Below are 12,381 nucleotides of genomic sequence, written 5' to 3' on the forward strand. Positions count from 1 at the left end.
CTTACTACATTTTCGGATGGGACAAATAGATTCTCCATTTTTATTACCTGTGGAAAGTGGTCACTTAATGCTAAGTCCATTATACTAGAGCTAATCAATCTTCCAGCAGAGCTATTTGTGCAAAGACTAAAATCAATAATAGTCGAGGCCCCCCGACCCACAAAAGTTGGAGCAAATGACATTGTGTGGTTGGCTATCTCATTCGTGAACCCAAAATCAAAATTAAAAATCAACTCATTTAATGAGTCTCCAAGTAGGGTATGTTCGAAATGCGTTAAATTAATATCCTGTTCCAACATCAGGCCGCATATACCCTTTTGACCCTTTTTGCACAATGTACAATTAAAATCACCCCCCCCCCACAATATCATTACTTCGCCCCTTTTTTTCTTATCAATTTCAGTCTGCAATTCTTCAGTTATTAATGCAAGTACTTCCTTAATCCTGCTACTTGAAAAATTGTTATGGAAATTTAAAAAGACAATCCTTGGGCCCTTCCTTGTATCTATCACTATTTTCTGAAAGAAGCTGGATCCAGGGGAGAAAGAAATCTTATCATATACTAGCAGGTTAGATATATATGTTATTAATCCACCCTTGGGTCTTCCATATACCCCCCCTACTGCAGGAGTAAGGAAGGTTTTGTAACTATTTAAGTGTATCGGTGCAGTGGCCCAAGTTTCTTGTAGAGCTAGTATACCTACACCAGTAATTACATCATCCCAAAATGGATTAAGCATTTTTTGTTTTATGCCTGCCACATTCCAAAAGACCACTTTACAGAATTTTTCTTTAGGGAGCACCTCTACAGCTGCCCCAGCTTGGCCACCCCGCATCCCTTGTGTTAGCATAGCCTCCACTCGAGTTTCGTGTGGCACATCATACCCGGATAGATTAGTCTCCCCCAGGCTTACAGGAATAGGAACCTTTAAAACCTCTTTGGCCTCAGGGAGTCAATCCAACATTTCTAGGCAGTCGAAACGATTATGGCATGGAATGGGAGGAAGTTGCTGATTACCAAACCATCCTGGGTCATACCTTTGCGGAAAAAAGTGTGGAATCCTCCCCCTATGTTTCACCACATTCCATCCATCCTCGTTCACCCCTCCCCATTGTGTGTTATACTGATTCCTATCATAACCCACGCCACCTCTGTCTCTTGAATATCGGTTGTCCCTAGTCCAGCTCCACCCATTGTCCGGGTGTTCCCCATCATTATAAAAAAAGGGTAGTGCCCTAGCCACAATGGACAGGCCATGGTTTCTAGGGGCCCTCGTTGTGATGTATTCCGCAGTACGTGGGTTGTCAAAAGTTATCACCACACAGTCGCCTTGAGCCCTTTTTTTATTATACCCAATCCATGGTGCCCTTTCTGCCATTAGGATGTTACTTTTGATCGCTGGCGGGAGAGGATAGTTATTATTAAGCCAATGAATGGCCTTATTTATTAATGCCCCGTTGGTTTCAATTGATTGAGCATCTAGTTCCGGAACTCCGGTCAAAACCACCACATATGGTGAGGCTTTTGGTGGTAAATTTATATTTCTGCGCACATCACTTATAACTGGTTGGCCTTTGACAGGTAATTGAACAGGAGTTTGTGGAGCTGGTGCCTCCTTGGTAGGTACGGCTGAGTTTTTAGGTATTGATGCCGTTTTTAATAGTTGATGGTTAGGGAGTTTTCCTTTTACGGGATTAGTTGTACCTAGAGGGGTGCCATTTGGGACACCCTTTGTCAGTATAGGCCCAGGTTTATTAGATGATATTGCTTTAGCTTGAGCCTTAGGGGCGCTTACGTTGGCTATTTGTTTAGCCAGATTCTCATACTGCGTAGGTGTGTCTTTTTTCAGGTCTTGGATTTGTTTCTCCAACTCCTTAAGATGATCTATCAGGGGGATTAATAAAGTTTTCATTGAAGTCTCCAACAGGTAAAGCATTGTAGTTTCTCTTTCCCTGCCAGCATTAAGGCTACCCTCAGGAGAACTATTACTAGAGCTATTAGATATTAAGTCAGCCATCGAATCGTCCAAAATGGTGTCATCCGGGATAGCTAGGCACACTGTGTTAGGGGGTAGGCCATCTTCTCCTTGTGTATTGCCATTAACAATAAGAGAGTTTCTTGTGTCTATCAATAAATCATTGCCACTTGTGTTAGTGAGCATTTTTTGATTTGTCCTCTTTTTAGGGATTGCCCCTTCCTTTATCCCCTGTAGCACAACATTTGTAGCATTGTTATCTTTAGGTGTGGGTGCTATGTGTATCAAAACACTAGTAGTTGCCTGGGGGGATATAAGAGTTTGAACCAAGGGAATCTGAGTAGTTTCGAGAAGAGTTTGTGAAACAGCTGTGCTGGTCACATCCATAGATAAAATGTTATTCTCTCCTCTGTTTGGGCTCCGTACATTAGCAAAATGGCCCATAGAGGACCGTTTTGCGTGTTCCAAGTCCTGCGATACCCTTCTTTGCATCAAAGAGATCCCGTCATCAATCAATGTGTTAGTTCTTACAATAAAATCATCTAAGGTGCCTGTTAATTTCTTCCCCCCCGCTGCTGCCCTGCTTCTTGTCTCACGCATCTCCATACTATTAACAGAATGATATTTTGAGATGTCCATATATTACGAATCTGATCTGAATACCTCCACAGTTTTTGAAGCAGGGTAACTGGCCCAATCCAGTCTCTTCCTGCCGATGAGGGCCGTAGAGGGCCCGCCCTTTGCCCGGGCTTCGCCCCGGGCGTCCCGCTGCGTCCCGCGAGACGGGGATGACGTTCTATTTGAGCGCCTTCTGGCGCCAAACGCTGTAGTTTTGCCCCGCTGGGGCTGCTGGGATTTGTAGTTTTCGGATGCCCGCCCACGCTCCGCTCGGCGGCCCTACTCCACGTTGGTTGAGGGAGTTAGGCGGCGGGAGGCGGGCAGGCAAAGACCCCTGGCGTCGTGTGTCGGTTTCCCACAAGGTAATGGCACGACCAAGAAGCTGTCAGGTAAACTCATATTCTCCAAAAAGATCCCGCAGATGGAACCCATTTACTGCACTAAAATGGGAGACTTGGAACCAGGAACCAAGATCCACAGAAACAGTGTGCCACACACTTCATCCATCTGGAATTGAGTAACCTGGATAAAAGAGCTGCGAGCGGTCTTGTTAAGTAGAGCCAGGAAGACAACACAAAAGATTGCTGGGAATCCAGAACGAAACTGGAAATACAGCAGAAGCCAGAGGGGCATCACCTACACTCTCAGACATGTTGAATGGGAATATCAAAAAAACGGGACCATGGAGGCAGAGAGTGCTTACACAGAAGCCCATCAGAATCATAAACACCTAATATGGGAACAAAAACTTTTGATGATTGAGACGGAATGGAGTCAAGTATTTGATCTGTGTAAAAATAACAAACAGAAGCAATTCTGGGAATACATAGCCAAGATGGAAAATGAAAAAACGGACAGGCGAAACTCAGTGACGGTGGAAGCCTGGTTAGCACATACGGCAGAAATCTACACAATGAAAACTGGGTTCCAAATCAGTAGGAGGACCCCATGGCCCGAATGAGCGGCCACAGAGGAAGAGGTCTTGTCATATGAGTTGCAGCACAGCACAGGAAGCTCATAAAGGTAATAAAAAATATAAGAAGCGATGGGGCTCGAGACCCGGGTGTATTCACACAGGTTGTGCCCCTTGCATGCGGGGGAAGCAAGGTATTCATAGAGGAGGAACCTCCATGACACCGCTGGCGAAGAGGAGACTTGTAATATGCTTGACGGGACTGCGGCAGTCCCGCCAACCATATTGCGGCCTCCTGACCATCATAATACCGCCAGGGAACAGCGGTTCCCTGGCGACTGCAGTGGGCTGTGATGGTCATTCTGCCCGACTACTAATAGGGCCGTTGGGAGACCGCCACTGCAGTGGATCATGGACCACCAGGCTCATAATGGGGCTCAAAGTGTCCCTTGCACGCAGATCAACATAGGTAAAGGTACCCAGGAAATGTATGCAGCCACAAAACAGATAACATAGACTCTGACACTCATACAGACGGAGATACAGACATAAGACACACATGGCTGGTGGGAAGAATGAAAGCAGGACATACAGATGAATGGTCAGATCAATGCATAATTGGTGCTAATGCTACTGTGGTGACGCAACCTTAATGTCCACTTAAAGCTATAACTCACTGCCTACGCAAATAAATAACTTTTGTAGTGAAGAAAGGATTGCCAATGCCAACTCAATCCTTGGGCACTCCATTGAAGAAATCACTTTCACTGAGTGACAACATATTTAATTATACATTCCCATTTCCCCCATGCTCTCATTTTATAGATCATCTTTAGGTAAAAATCCAGTACATTCAGAGGGGTTGACTCAGAGAGGGCGCAGACACCACTAAGGGACACACTGGGGGTAGGTATGGCCGTAGAATAGGGCTAGGTACCGCATTGACGGACATCATTGTGCGACACATAATGACCACGGGAGGGATGGGAGGGGGGGGGGGGGGGAGATAGGGCCATTGACCGAGTTGGGGGTTGGTGTTTGTTTAGTTAGGGCACGAACACTCAGGTAATAATTGGCAGCGGAGAGAGAGGGGGGGGACAGGTAGGGACCAGCTGGTGGACAAATCATAGAAAATGCATATGACAACTGCACCCTGCTCTGCTGGCAGTGATGACTGTGTAATGAACAACTGCTACTAGGAATGCGCCGCCGGACCCCCGGGTTGTCGGCTGATGGGCTGTGTAAGTGTGTGTTCATAGTTTACCTGACATACCTATAACGAGGCCGGCCCAAGGGGTTGTAGGCCTGAGGCTGTGAGATTTAACTTCGTGCAATAAAATAAATTAAAAAAAAAAATATCCAGTACATTCAGTCTTGGCATTTTTGGTATAATTGCACATATGAAGCACTGCAATTCTTTATCTGCACATTTGTAATACCAAAATATAAAATTCTTGGGGATACCAAACAGCATCACGTACACCCAACAACAGCCCTGAGCAGTTATCAAACACGATCTGTTTATTTTACCCTTCAGTCTGCTTGCATCCACTTTGCCAGTCTTCATTTTCTTCACAAAATCAACTGCTGTTTGTGATTTTGACAATTCCACTTATTTTTATGTTTCTATTATCAATGGAATACACTGTGTCATACTGTGGTTTTTGCAATGACAGATGGCTCCACATGTTTTTCATTAGCCTGTTGTTACATATCCCTACAAACACAATGCTACATGCTATAACAATCATGGTTCATGGATACGGAAGAACAACCCCCTGAGATACTTTAATACGTGTGATGTCAGGCAATATAGTGAAATTCACACAGGTTATTAAGGTTAGTGCCTAGCTTTTGAAACAGCAGTAACATTGCCCTAAGAGAAAACAGCCAGTTGTATGGTAGCATGGTGCAGCACAAGACATTCTTGACACTTGCATACCTCACTTGCTCGCAAAGCTTCACAAAGCCTACAGTTCCACGCAGTGCACCGAGTACATTCTTATACCTAAAAAAGATTTAAGGTTTCTCAAGTCAAAACTAAATATGAGCAGCAAACATTTTACTTACAGTTGATAAAGTCCGCTCTAGTTCGAAATCTAGAACAAAAAAAGCAAAAGGGAGTAATAAGCATCACATTTTAAACATTTATGCTTGATCTTTCCAGTATGAGAGTTTGGCTGGAGTACCTTTAAGGTATAAAATGCTATGTGGACTGTATCATTTTAACTATGCAGTGATTCCCAATTAAATCTAAAGAGGTTTTTATAAGGTTTTATAAAGGATGTGGACCTAGGACCAAGAAAAAGAGAACTTTTAAGAAGCATAGTAAACTTAGAAAGTACTATTTGTGTTGATGTATTATTCTAAATCAAATATATAATTTGAACCATGTCTTCTTTGTGGCTATAATACTTTTTTTTGTTCTAGTGAAATCAGACATTTGGGAAATGCCAAGGTAAGAGGAGGTTGAACAATCATGTGAGAAATTTGCTCTTTACTACCTGCTTTCGCTCCAATGGCGGTCTTAACATCATGCTGATGTGGATATGGCCTGCCAATGGGGTTTTGGTAAGGGACACGACACCGTACATGTGCTCTGCTGAAGAGAGCACATAGGCTGCAGCATCAGTTAGTGGTTTAGCAAAGGTGCATGGACCCTAGTGCAAGGAAGATAAATGGGTCCCCAGTCATCTGGTTTGGTGAACAACAACATGTCTGCCAGTGCAACAGAGCCTGCTGCGCTATTGATAGCTCTGGTCCAGCCATCAGCCTATGTTGGGGCCCTGCAGCAAACATCTCTCACCAGCATAGGTGCCAACTAGAAGGAGGACTCCTGACCAGGAGGGGAAGACTGAATTGCTTTGAGAATTTATCTGTGTAGGAGAAACTGCACTTGGGAGAAAGGAAATATCAAAGTGAAGAATGTGCTTAGGAAAGAAGGTGGGTGTGGAAACACTTATTGAGGAAATATTTGTGAAACCTGTTAGAAAAATATGACTGAAAAAACATGAAAAAGAATGGAAGAGAGAGTTCTGATATAAATTGTCTGTGGGAGATTGCGTGATATACAAGGCATGCGAAAATTTCAGCGGGAACACTGCTATTTCCTTTCTACATAAGGTTGTCCTCCATTGCGGATGTGTCTCCTCTGTGTGAGACCCTGTTCTGTGTTTACAGGCCTTATTTATAGTGTGGGTCATGCCGGACATCCACCAAAGCTTTGTCCCATACTCCTTATTTAGAGTGTATAGGGCATCTATACACTCAATACATTTGCAACAGGACATCTGCCACTGTTTGGTGATGGCCTGTATCGGTCAAACTCAGAATAATGGCCTGCATTGCCTGCTGTCCTTTTATCCAGCTTATGTATATAAAGCTGGCAGTTATATGATGAAAGATAATGTATTCATAATAATGAGATGTTTGGGAGGGCTGAGTTAAGCTAGATAGGGGTTCAACACCAATGGGTCAACTGGTTGAGAAATACAAGTCTGTAGGCTGATATTAGATGCTACTATTCTGTCAACAGGTGTCACCCATGAGATCCTATGGGGTCCTGCCTCCCGCCTCAGTTTACCACAGAATTCTGCATGGCACATTGCACATCTTGCTCCACATATCATTCCAGACGTAGGGCCTAATTATGACTACAGTGGTCCAATGGACCACCATAGCCATGATGGCTGTGTGGGCACTGCATAATATTCAAGTGTGTGCTTCTAATGAGTCATTAGTTGCATCCCCTGGTGCACACCTGTATCTCCTTGATGTCTGTCAAGGATTTCTTTCAAAAATATATACCACTACTTCTTGTATGGTTCAATTCTTTTTATTCAACATATGTTCTCATTTTCTTTATGAAATTACTTTCATTTCATATCTTGTGTTTCATATGTTTATTGACATCATAGCTTCTTGTTTATCCTATGCATTTCGGGCATTGTATGCCCTTCATCAGGGAGCATGTGCTGGAAAAATCAATCAAAAATATATTCACAAATGCAGTATAATCCTACATAATAACCATGAGATCTATGTAATTCACTCCATGCGTACATATAGTGCTCACAGTGCTCGTGATATGTTGTGCCCAGTGTGAAAATGTGCTGTCAGAGTGTTAAGGAGATAAAGAGTGGTTCACACGAACGAACGTATCCTAAACTTACATGTCAGAAGTGGAATGAACTCCACTATATTCAAAAAGGGTACGAAAACTTGTTGGACTGCAAAGTAAAAAATATAGTCGTGAGCATTATCGTCATGGTATAAGTACAATGTTATGGCGCGGACCCCAAAGGTCCGTTTGGTAACTTACTGTCAAGGCGCGTGGCGTCCCTTCCTTCTCTTCGAGTTCGCGAGTAATGCTCTCGGAGTATGTCCACTAAGGTTGTCTGTGCCTACTTCCTAGTTACGATGTAAGAAACGTCCTGATTGGATGGCGAGTGCCGATCACGTGGTAATGAAAGTCATGGAAATAATAAAAAGACTATAAGTTCTAGTCAGTCTGAAGTGAAAGAAACACTCAGACAAGTGTAGTGTTTACAAAAACGATCGAAAAAGGTGGCAAACGGCGAAAAATTAAATAAATAATAGGGGATTGTAAAATGTCAGAATGTACAGGTCAGCGTGAGAAAAAACACACAAATATAATCAGAGTAATTAAAAACGCATGGTGATTGATGCACCGAGCATCGGAACAGAATCAAGGAGTACAGCAACATTGTTAATCATTTAACAGCTCATGTTATAGATAGCACGCAAATTCAATGCGATCATTTAAACCAAAAGGTTTACTTGAGTTCATAGTGTAAATCCAACTACTCTCTCTCTGAAGTAGATGTTTATTATTGTCCAGTCCTTCTCTTCTGCATACGGTTTCTAAGATGAGAAATTGTAGTTGTGACACATTATGATGTTCTTCCGTGAAATGAAGTGCAACTGACGATTTCTGGTTTGAGTTCTTATATTTGATTTGTGTTCATTAATCCTCGTTTTGATTTTTCTCTCTGTCTTCCCGGCATACACTTTGCCGCATGGGCATTTCAACATATATATTACATTGGAAGAGTCACAGGTTGCATTGACACGTAATTTAATGTTGGGTCCCTTCATGGGGTGAGTTATAGTGATGCCTCTTATAATATTATTGCAGTTGCCGCAATGTAGGCATGGTCTGGTTGCTCTGTACGTGGCCGGTGTCAGAATTTGAGTTTTCAGAAGTTCACCTAGGTTTTTACCTCCGGTGTATGCAAAGATGGGAGGATTATCAAAGATGGTGTTAAAATCTGGTTCTGCTTTCAATATTCCCCAATGGTTTTTGATGATTTTTTTAAAATTAATAGTGGATGTGGAGTATTTAGACACAATGGCTGTTCTTGCCTCATCGGTTCTTTTATGTTCTTTGAGTAGATCGGTTCTTTTCATCTTCTTGACCCTTTGTTTGGCTGTAGTGATTATCTCGTTGGGATAACCTCTTTTTGTAAATCTCTCTCCCATTTCTTCAATTCTTAAAGAGGCTTTGTTGGGGTCTGATGTGATCCTTTTTACTCTCATCATTTGTGAGAGGGGAAGATGCTGTTTGAGAGCTGTTTGATGAAAGCTATTGTAGTGTAGGGTGTTGTTTTTATCAGTGCTCTTTCGGTAGATGTCAGTTTCCAAGCCTTTCGTAGATATAGTAATTTGTACATCTAGAAATGTGATTGTTTTGTCAGAAATCTCCCATGTAAGTTGAATCCTTTCATCAACTGCATTGAGATTTGTCAGTTCTTCTTCCAATTTTTCTTTTGTGCTGTTCTATATGATGAAGATATCATCAATGTATCTTACTAGCATTCTCAGGTTGGACGTCCAGTTTGGATTATTCAGGATGTTGGTTTCTTCATAGGTCTTCATAAAGATATTCGCATACACAGGGGCTGCGCAATTACCCATGGAAGTTCCCACGAGTTGCTGATACCATTTGTTGTCATACTTAAAATAGCTCTGGTATAGGGTGAAAACCATAAGTTCCATCAGGAAAGTTTGCATAGGTGAATCAAGATCAGTAGTTAATATTGCGTGTTCCATGGCTTCCATTCCTGAGCCATGCGGAATTGAGGTGTATAGTGACTTCACGTCAGCTGTACACAGAATTAGTTGTTCATCTTGTTTAACCTCTATCATGCTGAGTCTGGTTAAAAAGTCTGTCGTGTCTTTGATATAGGTGGTCATTTGTTTTACTGTCGGTTGTAGATATTTGTCTATAAATTGGCCAATGGGTTCATGCAGGCTCCCTCTTGTGGAAACAATGGGTCTTAATGGTGGGTCTTCCAAGTTTTTATGAATTTTCGGCATGTAAAAGGTAGGACTCTTGGGATTTTGTTTTATTGGAAAATTATTTGTCCTTTCTTACCGTTGTCTTTGGCCCTGTAAATGATCTCTGTCAAATTCTTCATGTACTCATTGGTAGGATTGTTCTCCAATGGTGCATATGTGGTTGAATCTGATATATGTTCCAAGATCTTTGTTTCATACATGCTGGTGTTCATTATCACCAAGCCTCCTCCTTTGTCAGCTTTAACACAGGTGATGAGTTTGTTGATTGCCAATCTTTTTAGTATACCCAAATCTTTGTTTGTGATGTTTTTTCTGATGGTTTTCTGGCATTTCAATTTTGTCAAATCCTGTTTTACAAGTGTTTCAAATAAGTCTAAGGTTTTATGACTCATAGAAGCCTGGAATGAGCTTTTCGGTCTGAGACCCATCAGTTGATCTTGTTCCTGTGTAGTTGGTTTGGGAGTTACGTTATCAAAAAAGTGACGCCGCCTTAGTTTTCTCATAAGTTTGAATAGGCTGATCTCTAATTCGAGTGTATTGGTCTGTGTGGTAGGGACAAAAGATGTCCCTTTCTGTAATAGTGTGAGTTCCTGGTTGGATAATGCGTAGTCTGAGATGTTGACTAGTTGGTCTTCACTGTTGTCTTTTTCTTTTCCTTCGTTTTTCCTGTCACACTTCTTGTGTTTGGTAGCTCTTTTTCCCCTCCTGGGTCGTCTGTTGGCTCGGGGCCTTGTTCTAAAAAAGGCACATCAGAAGATATAGTTTCTGTGGAGGTTGTTGGTGCTCCCTCTCTAGTGGTTCCTTGTGGCTTCTTTTGAGGTTGTTGTTTAGTTGTGGGCGGTTTGTTAGAGACATCACTCCCTGATGAAGAGGTGTAGGTGTATTGTGAGTAGGGGCGGTTTCTTCTTCTCTGGGCATACACATCTACCCATGTGTAAACCTCTCCTAATTTGTAATCGAGAGTGTCTCGCCTAAATGTTCTAATTTTTCTGTCATTAATTTCTTGCGTGTGTTTTGCAATTTGTTCGTTGATATCCTCTAGTACTTTTGTTAGTTCTTGGGTGGACATCATGCCTGAAAGTTCTTCCGAAATGTCATCCATTTCTTTAGTCAACTCACTAAGAATGCCTGAAAGTTTCTCAATAATAAGCAAAATCAAATCCAACGAGCACTTGTTTAAAATGGCGTACCATCGTTCTTGAATTTTTTTTAAATTCTTACACAAAGAAGGTTTAAGAGCAATCCGTAGTCCCCTTGGGATGCGTTGTACATATAATAAATATGTAAATATAATAGTTGTTTTATGTTTTGTTCCTTGGTTCTGTTGGTCGATGTTTGGCCAATTTCCTCATGTATTAAAGAATATATTCTGGATTAGGCGTCCAAGACAAGAGACGTCACCCAGGTAGCACGGGAAACATCCTTTACAATGCAACTTTTACCACGCAGTGCCTTTACGACGCAACTTTAACAACGCAAACCATTACAGCGCATTGCGCTGGGGGGCGCTCTAGGATAGGGAATAGATTTAATTTACTATCCAACAACTTCCCTACTATCCACGGGGACTGGAGTTGGAATAGTAAATTAAACTATTCACTATCCAGCACCCCAAAGCGCTATGCGTTGTAAAGGCATGCGTTGTAAATACCGCGTTGTAAAGGCATGCGTGGTAAAAGCATGCGTTGTAATGTCATACATCCAGGTGGCACCCAGAACTGACAAGACAAATAGAATACAACTATTCTGAAATAGTCCATAGGCTGTGCACCAGTCTTATTCACTCTATTCATTGTGTGGGCACTGCCACACCGGTGGTCCGACCACCAGGCCACAATAATATTGGCGGGGATGCTGCAGCACCATTCTTTCCATTGACAAAACATGGCAAAATGACTTCCTACAGATAAAGCTATGTGTGTTATGGTTCCTAGTCCCTAGAGATTCTCTGGCCCACACATATATGCTTGCTCAACCTTCCTCTGTCTCAACTCCAAATCACACTCTGTTCCTGATTTTTCTGTTTCCCTTCCTGTGCTTTGTGGCTTTTTGAGTCCTCTTCAAGTTCCAATGCAGCCTTCCTTCTCTAGTTGCATCTCTGTTTTCCAGCACTTGGTTAATTGCTTTCATCTAGCTCTCTATGCACCTATGCTCCTCCCCAGAGCTGCCAGCTATATCCTCGCAGTGAGTTCAGTGATCAGTGTTCTTGCAACTGTCTTACTGCAGAGACTCTGTTTAACCTGGTCTGACTTGCTGCTTGACTTGAAGGCTTTTTCCTAGTGTCTGAGTGCTTAGCACTTTTCATTCGTACTTGATCTCCCCAGAAACAGTCTTGCTTCTTTAGCCCCTCTGCCCCTGCTCTCTGATTCTGTATCACCATTCGTCTTTCTTTCCAGAGCTGCCTGTTCTGTCACTATAGTTTCATGTCTGCTCTTTTCTGTGAGCAGATTTCTTGCACAGTATACTAGAGTTCCTAGTTGTACCACCATACTACCCACCTTTGCTCCAGAGGCTTACCCAACTTCCCTAGTTTTCGGTGTTTGTCTTGCCTTC

General features: G+C 42.4%; 2 protein-coding genes across 4 annotated transcripts in view; one reads left to right on the forward strand and one right to left on the reverse strand.

Annotated features, from left to right (window-relative positions):
* Nucleotides 1–12,381, reverse strand: part of IQCK (IQ motif containing K) — a 632,757-nt gene that overhangs the window by 538,331 nt on the left and 82,045 nt on the right. For all 3 annotated transcript variants that reach the window (XM_078665098.1, XM_078665097.1, XM_078665096.1), the window contains exon 4: nucleotides 5,578–5,606. In XM_078665098.1, the coding sequence (XP_078521224.1) occupies nucleotides 5,578–5,606 (29 nt within the window). The remainder of the gene's footprint in view (nucleotides 1–5,577; nucleotides 5,607–12,381) is intronic.
* KNOP1 (lysine rich nucleolar protein 1) overlaps nucleotides 1–12,381 on the forward strand; it is a 386,483-nt gene that overhangs the window by 218,243 nt on the left and 155,859 nt on the right. The gene's annotated exons all lie outside the window — the stretch shown is intronic.

Source organism: Lissotriton helveticus, chromosome 10 (genome assembly GCF_964261635.1).
Source record: "Lissotriton helveticus chromosome 10, aLisHel1.1, whole genome shotgun sequence".
NCBI classification, from domain to species: domain Eukaryota; kingdom Metazoa; phylum Chordata; class Amphibia; order Caudata; family Salamandridae; genus Lissotriton; species Lissotriton helveticus.